Raw genomic sequence first — 19,966 nt, 5'->3', positions numbered from 1 at the left:
ATAAAGTGTGAAGTAAAACATTTTTCCTTCCCTAATTATTGAAGATTACAAAGCTCACATGTTGATGCTGTAGTAAAAACAAGAATGTCTTTTGGGGAGGGAATGAACTGAGGCTGAAGTTTCATGCCTTGTACAATTATTTTAGAAAAGCCTCTTAGAGGAGATTGGCTTTTTTTTTTTTTTTTTTTTAAACAGCGTATTCCTGTTAATGGCCTTTAAGATTGGTAAAAGCTTGGGTATTTTTGTTAGAAGACATTAGGTATCTAAAATAAGTATGTGGCTGGGCATGGTGGCTCACGCCTGTAATCTCAGCACTCTGGGAGGCTGAGGTGGGAGGATTGTCTGAGGTCAGGAGTTTGAGACAAGCCTGGGCAACATAGTGAGACCTCATCTCTACAAAAAATAGTGAAAATTAACCGGTTGTGGTGGCCAGTGCCTGTAGTCCCAGCTACTCAGGAGTCTGAAGTGGTTGGATTGCTTGAGTCTGGAAGGTCAAGGCTGCAGGGAGCCACGATTGTGCCACTGCACTATAGCCTGGGTGACAGACTGAGACCCTGTCTCAAAAAACAAAAAACAAAAAACTCTGTCTTTGATTCATTGGGAGCTGAACTAGCATGCCAAATATACCTTAGTAATTGTTTTATAACGATAATTATGATAATAAATTTTGTTTTACAGAGACAACAGTTCAGAATATTCCTTTTTAGTATCCATACAGTGTTAATAATGACTCATTATATGTTCACATTCTAATTGTACATGTTTCAGTCACCTCTTCTTTCTTCTTTTCACCTTCCAGAAACTTCACTTATATACAGAGTAGTTTCAAATCTGTGTCTTCGGTATCTGTCTATCTCATTAATTTTGGTCTTTCATTAAATCACAGTGAAACACACTTAATGTTGCTTGAATACCTGACGTGTTTCTGACACTTCCTCCTTTATTCTTTTATCCAGAGTATAATTAATAGAGCTAATGATGTTTAATTCTAGTTAGGGGTCTCATCTCAGAAAGCCTCAAGTTTCTGTCTGTATTTATAAAGGTTTTATCTTTTAAATGTGTAATGTTACCATATTATTTCAGTCCCCTTTGGACTTCTGCATTGAGACTTTTTCTTTTCTTCTCTTTTTGCATTGAAACTTTGTTTTAAATATTGTAAAAAATATTTTTCTGGGTATATTGGAATATGAAAATTTGCTTTTGATGTTTGATTACAAAGTGAAAAATCTGAGGCATGTGTATAACAGCTTTTGTTCCAGACATATTTAAGTTGTGTGACAAAAAAGATACATAGTAACGTGTTCTAACTTTATCATCCTTAGAGGGAGACCTGGCCTTACAGGGCAGCATTGGGAGTCTGTCTCTAAGTGACCTCACATCCCATGGAGAGTTCTACAGAGAACGGTTCACTACCAGTGGTGAAGAAGCACTCATCTTCCAGACTTTTAAGTAAAAATCTCGATCTTTTTCTGACTTAATATTTTATCATAATACTTACTGTTTCAGATTCTTGTTGGCTAGACAATGAAGAAAACTTTTAAAGAATTTTACCTTCTTAGAGGTGAAATTGAAAAGTTATGGTTATGAGGAGTCCTTCCTGACTTTAAATTTCATTAAAATGGATCTGTGTTGAAGTGGGCTACTTAAAACTTCGTAAACAGATGGGGTATGAGTTAGGTGCGGTGGGTCACACCGTAATCTAAGCTCTTTGGGAGGCCAAGGCAGATGGATTGCTTGAAGCCAGGAGTTTGAGACCACCCTGGGCAACATAGGGAGACGCTGTCTCTACAGAAGAAGAAAACCATCTGGGTGTGGTGGTATGCAACTGTAGTTCTAGCTATTTGAGAGGCTGAGGTGGGAGGATTCTTTGATCCCAAGAGTTGGAGGCTGTAGTGAGCCATGATTGTGCTACTGCACTCCAGCCTGGATGACGGAGGGAGGCCTTGTCTCAACACACACACACACACACACACACACACCCCAGATAGGGTTTGATTGAATAATTCTGATTCCTGATAGCCCTTGGCTCTCAGGCCAGTTTTCCATGAACTTGCTGTGTGTCCTGAGACAAGTCACGTAGTCTTCATGCAGCAGTTTTTCTATCTATAAAGGGGACTGGATCATTAGAACATTTCTGAGCTTCCATGTAGCTCTAAAAGTTGTGGAATGATTTCAGCCTCAGAAGGTTGTTGATGATAGGAGTTCATTATGCATTTTTGTTTATAAACATGATCTATATTGAATTGTTTCTATGTTAGATTTTAGAAAGGAATCTTTAGGCCTGTCTGGTTATTAAATAATTATTTTCTCAGGGCCGGGCATGGTGGCTCACGCCTGTAATCCCAGCACTTTGGGAGGCTGAGGCGGGCAGATCACCTGAGGTCAGGAGTTCGAGACCAGCCTGGCCAACATGGTGAAATCCTGTCTCTACCAAAAATATAAAAATTAGCTGGGTGTGGTGGCAGGTACCTGTAATCCCAGCTAGTCAGGAGGCTGAGGCAGGAGAATAGCTTGAACCTGGGGGGTGGAGGTTGCACCACTGCACTTCAGCCTGGGTGACAAGAGCGAAACTCCATCTCACAAAAAAAAAAAAAAGAATTCTTTTCTCAGAAAATAGGGAGTTTAAAATGGTGGTTTTCAACCTTTTTTTTCTTTCTCTTTTTTTTTTAATCTAAGAGGTATTAGAAAATATAGATGTTCAGGTCTGCCTCTGTATATTCTGATTTAATTGGTCTAGGGCCATGCTTAGTCTCTCTTTTTTTTTTTTGAGATGAAGTCTCCCTCTGTCACCCGGAGTGGAGTGCAGTAGTGTGATCTCACCTCAGTGCAACCTCTGCCTCCGAGGCTCAAGTCATTCTCCCACCTCAGCCTTCCGTGTAGCTGTGACCACAGGCATGTGCCACCACACCCAGCTAATTTTTTGTATTTTTGTTAGAGATAGGGTTTCACCATGTTGCCCAGGCTGGTCTCAAACTCCTGAACTCAGGTGATCTACCTGCCTCGGCCTCCAAAGTGTTGGGATTACAGGCGTGAGCCACTGTGCCTGGCCAGTCTTTTTTTTTTTTTTAAATAACATGCTGATGTTCAACCAAGGTTGAGAAGAACTGTTTCAAGAAGATGTCTGAGGGCTTTTCATTTTTAGGGGGGTTATATTATACCCTGCTGAGAATGGATTTGTTTGTATTATGTACCTCGGTGTCATGACTCTAAAATAAATCAGATAATTAATGGAAAATTCTTAATTTTCCACCTAGCCCAAAATAAGTACTCAGCCATGTTGGTTGACTGTGTCCTATTTAATAATGTTTTTATGGCACCATGCTGCATTAAATTCAGAACAATTTGAGAAGTCTGCTAATTTATCTTTGACTATAGATTCCAGAACTCTTTGACTTACATTCAGCTGAAGTAGAAGGATGTCTTTCTGCCTCCAGAAGACAGTTTTTCCAAGAAACATTGAATCCGATGCCTAATTTTCTTTACCTATTAATTCATGGCCTTATTTTTATTGTTTTTCACGCTTGTATCCTCGCAGTCTTTGCCAGGAACATGGTGAGCAGGCATACTTACTTTCAGGGCAGGGAGAAAGGTCAGAACCTCAGGTGGCCTCTGAGTGACCTCAGTGCTAGAGCTGTCCACCTATTTCTACTCCTGGCTATCACACCTTTATCCCGTCATGGAAGCTTACAAAGGGAGTAATTATTAGAGTTTGCTTTGTAAAGCCTAATTTTGGATTTCCATTTAATAATTAAAGCTGTTTTTAGGGAAGCCCCTCAACCAACCTGAGTTTTCTTGAAATACTAACTTGTGTCTTGCTGTTATCTGAGTCACACTTTTATCCTAATTCTTAGGTACGGGCGGCCTGACCCTCTGCTCCGGAGAGAACACGACATTCGCGTGAGCCTCCGGATGGCCTCTGTGCAGTACGTGCATACTCAGCGTTTCCAGGCGGAGGTGGTGGCCTTCATTCAGCATTTCACTCAGCTGCAAGATGTCTTAGGGCGCCAGCGAGCTGCTATTGAGGGGCAGACGGTAGGTAGCCTGGGCCCTCTAAGCTGCTTTTCCAGTTTGACTGATCAGTAGAACTTTTAGGCCTCTAGAGATAAATGTGGAAGAGTAAAGGTAATTTATCCTTGCTAATATGTTCTCCATGTAGATTAGCTGCAGAAATCTTTGCGTAATTGGAGAGCTTTATTCCTTATTTATTGTATCTCACTTAAATTACCTCCAAAGTTTAGCTTTCACTTTCTGAAAGAAAAAAGATAAGGGAGATTTACAAAGAACACTACGACTTCTGGTCCCTTTTAGGACTTCAGTGGGGATGTTTCTCTTGGAAAGTGGTAGGTTTTTTCTAAACACAATAGATCAGAAGTTCCAAACTGAGTTCGTGGCACCTGTGGGGTCCTGGTAGTTTATTCATGGCACATCCTAGGCCAAAGGAAGCACCTAATGGTATTCCCATTTACAAAGTAAGTAAGTCTAAACAACGTGACAAGTACGACGTCCTAACAGCTTAATAGGTGTTTGAAAAAATAGTAACACATAAATGGAAAGAATAATATTTGATTTCATTCTTAAATAACCACAATGACTGGTAGGAGGTATGTGCCTCTTGGGTACTGCATAACTTCTCAAACTTGGAATCAGGTTGGACATTACAACCCTTACTTCCTGTCCACATTTATCTTCTTATGGTACTTGCTTTTTATCACAGCAACCGCTGAAGACCCAGCTTCGCAAAGGTGAGACCTTACTGAAAGGAGTATAGAATGATCTATTATTGAATGCTAGCTACCACAAGCTACTAGTTAGTGCAGTGTCTGGCAGATGTTGTTTTTCCTTCAAAAATTTAAAATGTCCTGGCAGCTGGGCGTGGTGGCTCATACCTGTAATCCTAGCACTTTGGGAGGCCGAGGCGGGCAGATCACGAGGTCCAGAGATCGAGACCATCCTGGCCAACATGGCGAAACCCCGTCTCTACTAAAATACAAAAATTAGCTGGGCGTGGTGGCGCCTGCCTGTAGTCCCAGCTACTTGGGAGCCTGAGGCAGGAGAATCCCTTGAACCTGGGAGGCGGATGTTGGAGTGAGCCGAGATGGCGCCACTGCACTCCAGTCTGGTGACAGAGCAAGACTCCATCTCAAAAAAAAACAGTCCTGGCAGCTCCAAGCCTTCACCACCCTGTGGTGTCTCAGTGCAGTTTGGGAACCACAGAAAATAACAATGTACTTTTGTAAAAACATGTTATTTCTCCTTTTTTTAAAAAACTTTATGGCCGGGCGTGGTGGCTCACACCTGTAATCCCAGCACTTTGGGGGTCGAGACAGGCAAATCACTTGAACTCAGGAGTTTGAGACCAGCCTGGGCAACATGGTGGAACTCCGTACAAAAAAATACAGAAATTAGCCAGGCGTGGTGAGGCATGTGCCTTAGTCCTAGGTACTTGGGAGGCTGAGGTGGGAGGATGGCTTGAGCCCAGGAGGTGGAGGCTGCAGTGAGCTGAGATCATGCCACCTGCACTCCAGCCTGGGTGACAGAGCCAGACCATGACTCAAAAAAAATAAAAATAAAAATAGGCAAAATATTATAATTTAATAAATAGATACTGTCTTTATAGTGGCAGCATTTTTAAACATTACATTTTAATTTAAATAAAAAATGTTTGACTGTGTTAGATACTGATTTGGTACAGTAGCAAAGTGAAAAAGGGCGTTTGGGGAAAAGTCCCCTCAGTTACTTTTCTCCAACCATCTAGTTTCTCTCCCTGGAAGCAACAAGTACTGTCAGTTTCCTGTGGATCTTCCAGAGAATGCATTTTTAAAAATAGAAAAGCAGCATAATCAAATGATAGAAAATCTGGAAAAAAGAATCATGCTAGTATCTCTGCACTATAGCATATTTTAATTTGTTTGTTTGTTTGTTTGTTTTTTAATACATTTTTCTATGAATTTACTCATGGAATATATAATCTTTTTTTCTTTCTTTAAAAACTAAAAAAAAATTTGAGTGTTTTATACCTATAAAAGATTATCTGTAGCATGTCTATATGTTACAGAGTATAATAATAAGATGAACATCTGTGAACCTGCCTCTAAACTGAAAATTAGAACATCAGGAAGATAGCTGCCTGCATATGCTGTGTTCCTTCCCTATTCTGTTCCCCTGTTCCCCTGTCAACTCCTCAGGTAATCACTCTGATGATTTTTGGGTCTATAAGATCCTTTAAAATTAAAAAGACAAAATTCCTAAACCGTATATTTTGCTTTGCTTGTGATCTCTATAAGAATGGCATTAAACCGTATTTAATGTTCCATGACTTGCTTTTTCCCCCACTTAGTGTGTTGGTAAGATTCATTCATCGTTACCTACAATAGCATTTATTTTCACCATTGCATTTCATTCTGTGTATAAACGATTTATCCATTTTCCTTTGGAACATTTGGGTTGTTTACAGTGTTTAGCTCTTGTGTACAGTGAGTCCTGATGCACATACTTGAGACTTTCTCTGATTTCTGAGATACCTGGCAGTGGAATTACTGAGCCATAGGGTGTGCACACATTTATCTTCACTAGATAAAGCCAGATCGTTTTCCAAAACAGCTGTCTCAATGATAGTCTCCCATCAGCAGTGTATAATAATTTCTTTTAATTCATATCTTTGCCAACACTCTTATTGTCCAACTTTTTATTTGATATAAAATGATACTACATTTATGGTCTGCATGTGCTTTTATAAAATAATTTAGATTCAGAAATAGCATACAGAGTATCAAGTATGTCAAACACACTGATTTTATACATGCACTTTTAGAATCCAGCTATTTTTCCTAGCTTTTTTTAGAGTCTTTTTCCATCTTGCTTTGCATTTTTCATAGATATTCTGTATAGCAACTATATAATCTATTAGTTTAACCATTTTCCTATTTTTAACATTTAAATTGCTTTCAGCTTTTCATTCTTATGACTAATGCTTCTGTGAATCTCTTTACAGAAGTGAAGTTTTTTTCACTTTTTGAATTATGTTTATAGTATTGATTCCTATAAATGGTACTGTTTTATCAAAGTTATGAACATTTTTGTGACTCTCAATACAACTCTGCTAAATATTTTCTGTTAGAATTGTTATGTGCATTTAAAACAGTTATTTTTACATGTGTGGTTGAAACAGTAGTAAGTCTTATGGTGCTGAATCATTTGGGTTAGGAAATGAGATACTTGTACGTTACTGAGTAATTGGGTTTAACTTCCTGGGTTAAGCAGAGTTGAACAATAAGTCTCAAGTTTTGCTTTATGAAATTATATAAGACAAGTAGGAGGTTAAAGGAATGTCTTTCTATTTTGAACATTGTTCAATATGTAGGCTTTGAAAAAAAGCTTATCTTCTCAAGAATCTTTAATTCTAGCTGTTTGAATTAGGTTTATATGAGCTAAGATCTACCTTTATTTGCTGATAAGAGGCTATTTTGTTTGAAATTTAAATTTCTTTCACCTTGTATTGGTGACACGTGTTTTTGACATGTAGTTGACTTTTTATTCCTACATTTTCTGAGGTCTGTAAATAATGATTCAGTGGGACTTTGCATTTCTTTTTATTCTTAATGTTTGAAGTGATAAGAGTATCAGTTGTACGAGATAATTTGGCCAAATATAAATGATTTCCTGTATGTTTTACCCCGGAAGTATGATGCAGTTTTCCTATGGCTTCCACTTTACATATAACCTCTTATATTTGTTACACTTCTTCATTCACCTAGCAACTGGTATTGTAAAGTAATACTGCACCCTTAGAAATCTTGGGACAAATATCTTGAGTGTAGGTTTTGCTACCATAAGCTATATGACCAACAGGGAGTTATTTTTCTTACTATTCTTCCCTTGATTCAGTTATAGTAGGAATATGGAGGTAGCAGAAATAAGTAGCCTGTACTTTTGGCAATAACTATTTATATTAATGATGCTTTGGAGTTTTCAAAGTGCTTTCCTCACATTATCTCATTTGATCCTTACAACAACCCTGTTTGTTCATTTCTTCTGTAATTTAGGAATGAATGTGTCATGCAGCTTGCCAGATGCTAGGAACAGAGTGGAAAACAAGAAAGACAAGGTCATTGCCTTGATGGAGTTTATATTTCAGTGGGGGGATATAATCAAAGAAAAAAAGATAATTAGTTATGATAATACCTAATGAGGCAGTGGTCAGCAGATGTGTTCCTTTCATTTTTTTTTTTTTTTTTTTTGAGACGGAGTCTCGCTCTGTCGCCCAGGCTGGAGTGCAGTGGCCGGATCTCAGCTCACTGCAAGCTCCGCCTCCCGGGTTTACGCCATTCTCCTGCCTCAGCCTCCCGAGTAGCTGGGACTACAGGCGCCCACCACCTCGCCCGGCTGGTTTTTTGTATTTTTTTTTTTTTAGTAGAGACGGGGTTTCACTGTGTTAGCCAGGATGGTCTCGATCTCCTGACCTCGTGATCCACCCGTCTCGGCCTCCCAAAGTGCTGGGATTACAGGCTTGAGCCACCGAGCCCAGCTGTTCCTTTCATTTTATAACTGAGGAAACATTGTTAACTCTTAGCCCTGGTTGTCTGGTTCATGATTCAGAGTTTTTTCCATTAACGTATAACCGAATGCATGTTAAAGATGTAAGCGCTAGTCAGGATGCCTGTATATACAAAAATACGTAGCTGTGTGTAGAGGATAAAAAGACTGAAAAGAGATGGTGTTGATGTGGTAATAATAGCTGTTACATTTTCACCTCAGTTTTTGGATGTATTGTCTCATTTAATCCCTACACCTCTTTGAGGTAGGGTTTAGGCTTATTATTATTCCCATTTTATAGATAAGGAAACTGAGGTACAGAGACTTTAACGACTTAACCAAGATAACCAAGCTAACAAGTGGCTAGGGGTTTATTAGTTTTATCTTTTAAAATAACTAACTTATTCAGGCCTATATTATGTCTGAGGCATACTCTCAGCCAATAGACCACCTGTTCTTCTAAAGAAGGTGTATTCTGGGCTGGGCACGCTCACACCTGTAATCCCAGCACTTTGGGAGGCCGAGATGGATGGATCACATGAGGCCAGGAGTTTGAGACCAGCCTGGCCAACCTGGTGAAACCCCGTCTCTCCTAAAAATACAAAAAACAGCGGGGTGTTGTGGCGCGTGCCTGTAATCCCAGCTACTTGAGAGGCTGAGGCATGAGAATCTCACTTGAGCCCGGGAGGTGGAGGTTGCAGTGAGCTGAAATTGTGCCACTGCACTCCAGCCTGGGCAACACAGCAAGACTCTGTCTAAAAAAAAATATATATATATATATATACACACACACACACACACACACATATTATATATATACACACAGACACACACATATATACACATATATATATGTTCTGTGGTTTTTGGGTGCAGTCATAGTCTATAAAATGTTTAATTGATTTTTCTCTAATTGTCGGTTTCCTATATCATTGACTTATGCTTTTTATTTTCTTCCTTCTACTTCAGGTTTAATTTGCTTTTGTTTTTCCAGCTGCTTAAAGTGGAAGCTTCCAATTTCTGATTTTTAAGTCTTTATTGCTTTCTAAAGTAATGGTGTACATTTTTCTCTAAGCATTGTTTTAAGTGTATGCCACAAATTTTAATGTATTATGTCTTTCTTATTTTAGTGAAAATATTTTTCTATTTCCCTTGTGATTTCTTCTGACCTAGGGGTTATTTAGATGTGTGTAGTTTATTTTCCAAATATTTGGGGATTTTCCATTATCTTGTTACTGATTTCTAATTTAACTCCATGGTGGTCAGAGAATGTGCTCTGTATAATTTTAATTATTTTATAAACTCATGAAACTTTTGGGAATCTGAGGTTATTTGGTGGTGAAATTAGGGAATTAATTATCCTCTGAGCCAGTTTTCCTTCCTCTTTCAGGTGAGAGATCAAGCTCAGCGCTGTTCACGGGTTCTCCTGGATATTGAAGCTGGTGCTCCCGTTCTTCTGATCCCAGAAAGTTCCAGATCAAATAATCTGATTGTAGCAAATTTGGGGAAGTTGAAAGTCAAAAATAAGTTTCTGTTTGCTGGTTTTCCTGGCACATTTTCCCTACAAGATAAGGTGAGCATCAATATCCATTTCCTTTTCTGTTCAGCTAGTATTTGATCACTAATGGAAAAATTTGTATGCTGCTGTAAGATGATCCGTAATTGCTATTACTTTTGTAGGGTATGTGGCTTGAAGAATTTTTTTTTGGACATTTTATTGACGTTTCCATTAACCTTATGAATTGAGGTAGTGTAAATTGTAACTCTTAGTAACTGTAGGTAGTAAGCTGTTTTAGCAAACAAACCAGTGGAATCAACCTTCCATCTTTTTATAATGCTTTCTTTATATAAAAGCATTCCTTCTATAATATGAATGTTTTAGACTCTGTGGCTTTTTTCACAGGACGTGATTGGCCTATGGTTTACTTGAAGCCATTTAAAAATGTCTTAATAATAACATACAGTATATTGCTTTTCAGTTTTAAGTTACTGTGGCACCTTTTTTTTCCAACTTTTATTTTAGATACAGGGGGTATATGTGCAGGTTTGTTAGATGGGTATATTGCACCCAGATAGTGAGCATAGTACCCAATAGGTAGTTTTCTGACCCATTCCCACCACCCCCCAACCCTGCTCTAATTGATGTTAAACAAGTAAATGTGTTTTCCTGAGTTTTGTGAGCTCTCTTAGCAAATTATAGAACCTCAGGAGGGTATCTGTTGTTCTCATATTTATGTCCATCCATGAATACTCAAATGTTTAGCTCCCACTTACAAGTGAGAACATGAACATGGGGCATTTTCTTTTTTTTTTTCTTTTTTTCTTTTTGAGACAGAGTCTCACTCTGTTGCCAAGGCTGGAGTGCAGTGGCACCATGTCAGCTCACTGCGACCTCCGTCTCCTGGGTTTAAGCAATTCTCCTGCTTTAGCCTCCCGAGTAGCTGAGACTACAGGTGCCCACTACCACACCCACTGAGTTTTTATGTTTTTAGTAGAGACGGGGTTCCACCATGTTTGCCAGGCAGGTCTCAAACTCCTGACCTCAGGTTATCCACCTGCCTCGGCTTCCCAAAGTGCTGGGATTACAGGCGTGAGCCACCGTTCCCGGCCGCATTTGCTCTTCTGTTCTACATTAATTTGCTTAGGATTATGGCTTCCAGCTCCATCCATGTTGCTGCAAAGGACATGATTTCATTCTTTTTTATGGCTGTGACTTGCCCATTTCTCGGAACAGTGTTTGGAGGTAATTAGGATGAGGACTGTTGTTATTTGTGTTTTACGTTAGGGGAAACTAGGATTCTTTGAGAATAAACAATAAAAATGGAAACCCCTAGTAATTCACAGACCCTTAAAGCTGAGAGGACCTTTTAGATGGTCTGATTAGTCCCCCTTCATCCATTTTTGCATTTGAGGAGACTGAGTGACATTTCTGGAACCAGAGATGAGGCCTTGTCATTCCTGGTGTGTGTTTTCATCATTCCTTGCTGGTTTCCACAGCAGCTCTTCAGTCTATTTGCTTATTCCTTGCAAACTCACTTTACTGTGTCAGGAAAGCACTTACTAAAATTCCCAGCTACTTATGCCTATTTTTAGTATAATAGCTAATAACATAGGGAGAGAGATGGCCTTTGAGATGTATGTAAGATTTGATTGTAAGATTTTAAAACTGCCAAAAATAGGAATACATAGCTGCTATTTGCTGAATGCTTATTACATATCAGCCAGTGCTGTGCTCTTTACATAAAAGGAAACAGCTCCTAATGCTTCTGACACCAAATGAGTTGGATTTTCCCCCATAGTAACCATTTTCCAACTGTGAAGATACCAACTGGTCTATAATTTAATTATGACACTAACCACTTGGAGTTAGGGTAAGACCCCACAGGTCCCTAAAGACTGCTCCCCACTCAGACACCAATCACAAGTCCAGGTCTCCTGTACGTCTGACGGACTAGCTATACACTTGGGGTTCCCACAGTGCCTCCTGAGGTTCAGTAATTTGCTGTAGTGGCTCATAGAACTCAGGGGAACACATTTACTGGTTTAGTATGAAGGCTGTAATAAAGGATACAGCCAGATGAAGAGGTGCGTAGGGCGAGATCTCGTAGCTTCCCGAACACAGGAGCTTCTGTGCCATGGAATTGGGGTGCTCCATCTCCTGGACTGTGGATGTATTCACCAACCTGATAGCTCTCTGGACCCTATTGTTTAGGCTTTTAATGGCGTCCCCATTACATGGGTATAATTAAATAAATCATTGGCCAATTTTGAGTAGGCTCAATCTCTAGCCCCGCTGCTGTCTCTGGAGGTCTGGGCACTAAAACTGAAAGTTCCATCCCTCTAATCACGTTGCCCGTACTTCCAGCAACCGCCATTCTAAAGCTATTTAGGGGCTTTTAGCCACCAGTTATCTCATTAACATACACAAGGACATTTTACCACTCTGGAGATTCCAAGGGTCTTAGAAGCTCTTGTGTCAGGGACTAAGACCAAATACAGTCATGGTCCCTTAGCTACAGGGAGCTACTTGGGAGAATGGTGCATCCTTAGGTGATTTCCTTGCTGTGTGATCATTGTAGTGTCCTTACACAAACCGAAATGGCTTAGCATACTGCACACCTAGGCTCTATGGTGTAGCCTGTTGCTCCTGGACTACAAACCTGTACAGCACAGTACTGTGCTGAATACTGTAGGTAGGTGTAACACCATCGTAAGTATTTGTGTATCTGAACATATCTAAATATAGAAAAGATAAAAAACTACTGCATTATAATCTTATGAGACCATCATAGTATATGTGGTCTGTAGTTGACTGAAATGGCATTATGCAGTGCCTAGCTGTGTTTGTGGTAAATGTTTACTTTGAGGCCATACTAAAATTTTTAGGAGGAAATCAGTTCTAGCCAGAATGTGTGACCAAGTTTAGCAGGATCATTTTTGTTTCTCTGTCCTTCCTAAAAAGGTAATGGACTGAATTTCCTTATCAGATATATCTATATATGGGTTTACCAGCAGACCCTGAAGTTAGCCTTGGCAGGAGAATTGCCAAAATACTTAAGAAATTTTTGCAAAAGGGTTCCTATTTTTTAAGCCAGATAATAGCACAGAGTTTGTAGTGTTTTAATGAAAAAAATTTCCCTGTATTTGTTTTTGAGGATTTGATTTTAAGTGGCAGTGCATACAAGGATCGCTTTTTCTTCAAGGTATAATGTGCTTTTTTTGCAACCTGACTATTCTGAAAAACCTTATGGGATTCAGCAGTCAATTCACATTCACATGCTTAAAAAAGAAAATGAAAACTAACCCTTTAAAATATCTCATTACTTGAGAAAGCCTGCTTATTAACTTATTTATTTATTTATTTATTTATTTTAGTGTTTGAATTACTTTCCTACTGTGTAAAGAAGTTGTTCTTAAGGCCCATTAAGAAGAATTTCTTTTTTTTTTTTAGCCCTCACTAGTACTTTCTTGGTGATCTTATTTTATATCCTTAAATCTTGGAAAAACTGTCTTACTAGGTACCAGTGATTGTTCTGTAGAATTCCATAAGGGTTGTTTGGAGTGTGTCGTTTGTTCAAGTATTTGTAACCAGATAAACACATCTGTGAAGTTTACCTCCCCATGTATACAGTTAAATATAATTGATTACAGTCTATATGAAGTGAATAATTACCTTCTTCACCATCCATCATTTTGTATTGGCATTTGCCCTTGAATACATTTGCATGTGTGAGGTTTGTCTAATATGCATTCCAGTGGTTAAAGAACAGGAAATAATCCTGAAATCAAAGCTTGGAGAGGGGTTGTTTGCCCTTGAGTTCCATGACTCCTGTGTGTTTGGAATTGTTTTACATAAATCCATGTCTTAATGAGTACAAGATTGAGTTTTTTTGCATATGCTTTTATTTCATTTTTCTCAACCATAGCTTATGCTTAAACCACAATTTCTAAGTCAAAGTCTTTCAAAAGCTTTGGGTTAATCTTCTCAAACCACTGATTTATTTAAACCAACTACAGAGAGGATGTAGAGATGAATCAAATGAAAGGGCAACAAACACTTTACAGAGTTTAAATAAACTAAGTGAGAGGGAAAGGTTTTAATGTTGAAATACTTGAATAATGACATTTACCTAGTAATCTGCCTTGCAAAAAAAAAAAAAAAAAAAATTGCAGGAAGCAAGAACTAGTTTCTTTTACTTGTAATTACTACTTGAGAGAACTGTGAAAGGGAGCAGTATTTTTGTATTCTTTTCCAAAGCTGAGAGGAGTCAACATAAAAGGCAGCCCTAGAGGGAGAGCCATCCTTCCTCTCCTCTCAGATGCATTTGAGAATGGCATGATGGGAACCATGATGCTATGGGAGCCACGCAGACATGTAGCTCTGAGGCCTCCATGAAGAAGCCCTGGGAAGCTTAAGTCAATTATTGAATTGTTCTGGTGAAATAGATTTTCCTCTGTTAGCAATTAACTGAACGAAGGTACTAAGTGTGTAAGAAGGGTAGTATTTTCAATAGAATTACTGAATCTATTTTCTTCTCTGTTAGCCTTCTTAATTTGTATGCCCTTGAGCAGAAACATCATAGGAATGGCTGACCTCTTTTGTTTTCCATTTTGTTTTCATTTCCAGTTACTTAGATGGGAAATGTAAACCCATGAGGGGGGACGTCTAGAAAGTACAAACACATTGGAGCCATGTTGTCATTAGATGTCTTTTCTTAGAACAATATGCCCCTCCCCAACAGCAAAGCAACAAGCTATCATATAGCTGGGAGACTTGCTTTTGCTGCATTTGACCTCGATTAAACCACTTGAAGCAATTGGCATCTTCACATTTGCTCTTGAGCCAAGAGATGGTATCTTCCTGCAGAAGTTTTCAGCAAGTATTGAACTATGTATAACATCTCTGCTGATAATTTTTTGTGGCAGTAAATGTCATGATCCTGGTAGCCTCTTGTTTATGGGATCTGGGAGGCCGAGGGAAGTGCAACTATTAGAGTCTTTGAAGACGCTGGGGACTGGGATAGGACTTTGGAGATATTAAAGATAGAGTCCCACCACCAGTGCTCCCCGCTTCCCATTTCCTGCATTCTAGTTTTATTTTGTTTCTTCCCAGGAATCTGTGCCTTCAGCTTCCCCAACAGGTACTCCCAAACACAGTCTGAGAAAAACGACAAGCACGGAGGAGCCCAGGGGAACCCATTCCCAGGGGCAGTTCATGACGCCTCTTGCTGGAATGAGCCTGGGAAGCCTGAAGAGTGAGTTTGTGCCCAGTACCTCCACCAAGCAGCGAGGGCCGCAGCCCACACTGTCTGTTGGCCAAGTGTCCAGTAGTCCAGGTAAAAGAGGAGAAAAGCCACATAATACTGAAGGTGGGGAAATTCACAGGACTGTTCAGGAACCTGAGTGGGGGGCGCACATTGTGTTCAAGCAGATGTTAATGAAGAGATAGCATTTCTTTAACGACGATGAGATTTTGATTTTGCTTTAGAAGGTTTAAGAGTTTTCGGTGTCAATTTATCATTGGATGACTTCTACAGTAGGGTTAAATTAACAAGATACAGTGTAATTAAAGTGATTTTTAGATAGTCTATTAGGACTTTTTTCTTATAGGTGAAAATAGTTGCCACCAGCTAGTGATAGTATAAGTAGAAAGAGTCCTGCATCCTTGCAAGCCACTACCCAGACACTGTCCTTGCAAGCCACTAATTCTAAAAAGTATAAAAGAACACATTAAAAAATGTTAGCGTAAATTAGGCAACAACAGAAATGCTGTAGCACAGTGTTTAAAAGACATGAACCATCTGGTTATTGGTGTTCTTCTCTCCACTATAAGAATTAGTCATTCCAAATGAGAGCATTATTTTGGAGGCTTTTCTGGTTTTCTGTATTTTTTTTTTCCCCCCTTGAGACAGGGTCTCTCACTGTTTCCCAGGCTAGAGTGCAGTGTTGTAATCATGGCTCACTGCAGCACTGACCTCCTGAACTCAAGCGATCCTCCCACCTCAGCCTCCTGAGTAGCTGGGACTACAGGCATGCGTCATTACACCCAGCTAATTTTTTTTTTTTTTTTTTTTTTTTGCGTTTTTTGCAGAGACGGGGTTTCACCATGTTTCCCAGGCTGGGACTTAAACTCCCGAGCTCAAGTCATCCTCCTGCCTTAGCCTCCCAAAGTGCTGGGGTTACAGGCGTGAGCCCCCATGCCCGGCCTCTTTTCTGTTGTTAAATGTGTTCTGGATGAATGATGCACCCGATAAGTGGGAGCTGCTCTGAGCTGCTAGAGAGGGAGGCAGAATATGAGCTGCAAAGATCAGTCCAGTGTGTTGGGACTTTGCAAGATGCAGGACACTAGTTGAGAGAGGCTGCTGAGTGTCTTGTTACATAGATTTGAGGAATTGTTAGCTCTCTCTGGTACCTTATAGTCCTATAGGTGACAGGAAAGTGGTTTTAATTATGTTGATCATTCAACAAAATAATTTTCATCACCATAGTAGTAGTTGTGAAACACTATGTGCCAAACATTGTGGTGCATTATTTACATTAATTATTTTGTTCACATTACACTCCTGTAGGGTTTTTTTTTGTTTTGTTTTGAGACGGAGTCTCACTCTGTCGCCCAGACTGGAGTGCAGTGGTGCCATCTTGGCTCACTGCAAGCTCCACCCACCGGGTTCACACCAGTCTCCTGCCTCAGCCTCCCGAGTAACTGGGACTACAGGCGCCTGCCACCACGCCTGGCTAATTTTTTTGTGTTTTTTAGTGGAGATGGGGTTTCACCTTGTTAGCCAGGATGGTCTCGATCTCCTGACCTCGTGATCTACCCCCATTTCACAGATGAAGAGGCAAAGGCTCGCAGAGATTGGGTAATCTGACTTGCCCAAGGTTATGTAGATAGTATTGGAAGAATTGGACTATGAATTTTGGCAGTCTGACTCCAGAACCGAATTGTAACTGAACATGATACTGCTTGCCAGTCTGTCTGCATGCACTTTTAGAGCACAGAGAGGGCTGCACCTGAGGGCCACTCAGCACATGCTGCCTACCGTCACTGATGTTATGACGTCCGTGATGACTAGGAACAAGGCCAGTCTTACATATGTATCAGTGGATGCCTTTAAGAAGTGATTTGGGGCCGGGCACGGTGGCTCAAGCCTGTAATCCCAGCACTTTGGGAGGCCGAGGTGGGCGGATCATGAGGTCAGGAGATCGAGACCATCCTGGCTAACCTGGTGAAACCCCATCTCTACTAAAAAATACAAAAAAAAAAAAAAAACTAGCCGGGCGAGGTGGCGGGCGCCTGTAGTCCCAGCTGCTCGGGAGGCTGAGGCAGGAGAATGGCGTGAACCCGGGAGGCGGAGCTTGCAGTGAGCTGAGATCCGGCCACTGCACTGTAGCCTGGGCGACAGAGCGAGACTCCGTCTCAAAAAAAAATAAAATAAAATAAAATAAGAAGTGATTTGGGATGTTTTATAGAAAGAAGGTCTCTTTTTTAACAGTATTTCTCCTACTAATTTGCTATTTATTTATGAAATTTCACTATTAATGATATATTGTCTTGGATTAAGACAGTGGTTTTCACACTGTTCCCATATAATCCTAGGAATCCATAGCAGTACCCTAGAGCAGCAGTCCCCAACCTTTTTGGCACCAGGGACCGGTTTCATGGAAGGCAGTTTTTCCGTGGACAGGGTTGGGGATGGTTTCAGGATGAAACTGTTCCACCTCAGATCATCAGGCATTAGATTCTCATAAGGAGCACATAATCTAGATCCCTCGCTTAAAATCTAATCCCACCACTGATCTGACAGGGAGCAGAGCTCAGGTGGTAATGCTCGTTCACCTCCGTCTCACCTCCTGCTGTGAGTACCCGTCCGTGGCCTGGGGGTTTGGGACCCCTGTCCTAGAGAATCTCCAAAGCCTGCTTCATTCCCTTTCCTTACCCCCTTCTACCAGATCAACTCTACATTTATCTATTTCCTGTATTTATCAATGTAACTAACTAATACAAAACTCATTTTTTCAGTGCCCACTTAATGCCAGGTGTTATAATATTTTATTCCCTAGTATATTAACATGCTGTTAGACATGGCTCCTCCTACAGTGCTACTTACAGACTAATGAAAAGACACTGAACATTTAAATATTGATAGATTATAATAAATGTTATCATGGGAAAGACAGAAGAAGAGAGAAGACTGAATTTAGATGAGATGGGAGGGCCGTGCCGCCTGTAAGGCTGTTGAGGCAGCAAAGAGCTTGGCATGTTGGGGGAAACAAAGGACAATAAGCCTGAGGCTTAGTGAGCAGGAGAGAGAATGGCTTGAAATGAGCTTGGGAAAGAAGGCAGTGGGCTTATGCAGGGCCTCGTAGGGATGTGGGGGAGTTTTACAGAAATAATTTTTTTTTTTTTTTGAGACGGAGTCTTGCTCTGCCCAGGCTGGAGTGCAGTGGCACGATGTTGGCTCACTGCAACCTCTGCCTCCCGAGTTCAAGCCATTCTCCTGCCTCGGCCTTCTGAGTAGCTGGGATTTGGGCGCCCAACACCACCCCTGGCTAATTTTTATGTTTTTAGTAGAGACTGGTTTCACCATGTTGGCCAGGCTGGTCTTGAACTCCTGACCTCAGGTGATCTGCCTGCCTCAGCCTCCCAAAGTGCTGGGATTATAGGTGTGAGCCACCGCACCCGGCTTACAGAAAGAATTTTGGATTAACCATAGCCAGTAAGTGTATAAAAGAAGTGAATGTTATGGACTGTTTATTTTTTTAAGGATCACTCAGGTATTTTGTGGGGAGAATGGTTTTGTGAGGGCTAGACTGGAATTTTGTAGGTCTAATGGAGGAGAGTTCTTTTTGGTCTGGGCAAGAATGAAGGTGGTTTGGATCTGGTCGGTGGAAATGGAAGTGGTTACATGTGGCAATATTTGTTTGAAAAAAGAATTTTAGTGCTGGGAAAAGTTTGTAAACCTTTTGGTAGCATTGTGTGTAGGGAGGGATTGCATAAGGAGTTAGATTTAGTCATCAACCTCCCCCTGGTAGCCTCAGTTGTCACAGCGTGGGCATGAGACACTGAAGAACTGTGACGCGGTCTGTGCTTGGAGTGGAGGCAGGCGGGCAGGGTGTGTTGAGCACATGGAGCTTTGCATCAGGAGGTCTGGCTGCCATAGTGGAGACTCCTGGACAGCCAGTTTTCTGAGTAGTGGACAGCGGGGGGAAGCAGGTAGCTGTAAACATTTTCAAAGACAGAATGAGCTTTGCATTTTTTATTTGTTGAGGGCAACCCCTTTTCGGGTCCCCTTTTCTTCATCACTTCTCTTTCCTTGGGTCCTTGTAGAAGACCATGTCTGCCTGCTGGATTGCATTGTCGTGGATCTCCAGGACATGGACATCTTTGCTGCAGAGAGGCATCCAAGAGAGTACTCCAAGGCACCAGAGGACAGGAGTGGAGATCTGATCTTCCCTTCCTATTCTGTGCGACAGACAGGAGGAAGCCTCTTAACCGAGCCTTGTAGGCTGAAATTGCAGGTGGAAAGGAATTTGGACAAGTGAGTGGTTTTTTTTTTTTTTTTTTTTTTTGAGATGGAGTCTCACTGTGTCCCTCAGGCAGGCTGGAGTGCAATGGCACAATCTCGGCTCACTGCAACCACCACCTCCCAGGTTCAAATGATTCTCCTCAGCCTCGGCCTCCCGAGTAGCTGGGATTACAGGCACACGCCACCATGTCTGGCTAATTTTTGTATTTTTAGTAGAGATGGGGTTTTACCATATTGTGGTCTCAAACTCCTGACCTCAGGTGTTCTATCTGCCTCAGCCTCCCAAAGTGCTGGATTACAGGCATGAGCCACCATGCCCAGCCAATGTTTTGTATCTGAATAACTGTCTATGATAAGTAGAATCTTAATGCGGAAATCAGTGCTATTAAGTTTGGAAGAACTAGTTA

At 40.7% G+C, this 19,966-nt stretch overlaps 1 protein-coding gene across 7 annotated transcripts in view; it reads left to right on the top strand.

Annotated features, from left to right (window-relative positions):
* VPS13D (vacuolar protein sorting 13 homolog D) overlaps nt 1-19,966 on the top strand; it is a 284,031-nt gene that overhangs the window by 60,239 nt on the left and 203,826 nt on the right. For all 7 annotated transcript variants that reach the window (XR_012425938.1, XR_012425941.1, XM_045380426.2 and 4 more), the window contains 5 exons: nt 1,323-1,449; nt 3,852-4,032; nt 9,923-10,105; nt 15,146-15,368; nt 19,361-19,571. Coding sequence is in view for 5 of the 7 variants with exons in the window: in XM_045380426.2 (XP_045236361.2) it covers nt 1,323-1,449; nt 3,852-4,032; nt 9,923-10,105; nt 15,146-15,368; nt 19,361-19,571 (925 nt within the window). In the remaining 2 variants the exon portion in view is untranslated. The remainder of the gene's footprint in view (nt 1-1,322; nt 1,450-3,851; nt 4,033-9,922; nt 10,106-15,145; nt 15,369-19,360; nt 19,572-19,966) is intronic.

This window comes from Macaca fascicularis, chromosome 1 (assembly GCF_037993035.2).
Source record: "Macaca fascicularis isolate 582-1 chromosome 1, T2T-MFA8v1.1".
In the NCBI taxonomy this organism is placed as follows: domain Eukaryota; kingdom Metazoa; phylum Chordata; class Mammalia; order Primates; family Cercopithecidae; genus Macaca; species Macaca fascicularis.
This window is presented reverse-complemented; position numbering and strand designations above follow the sequence as displayed.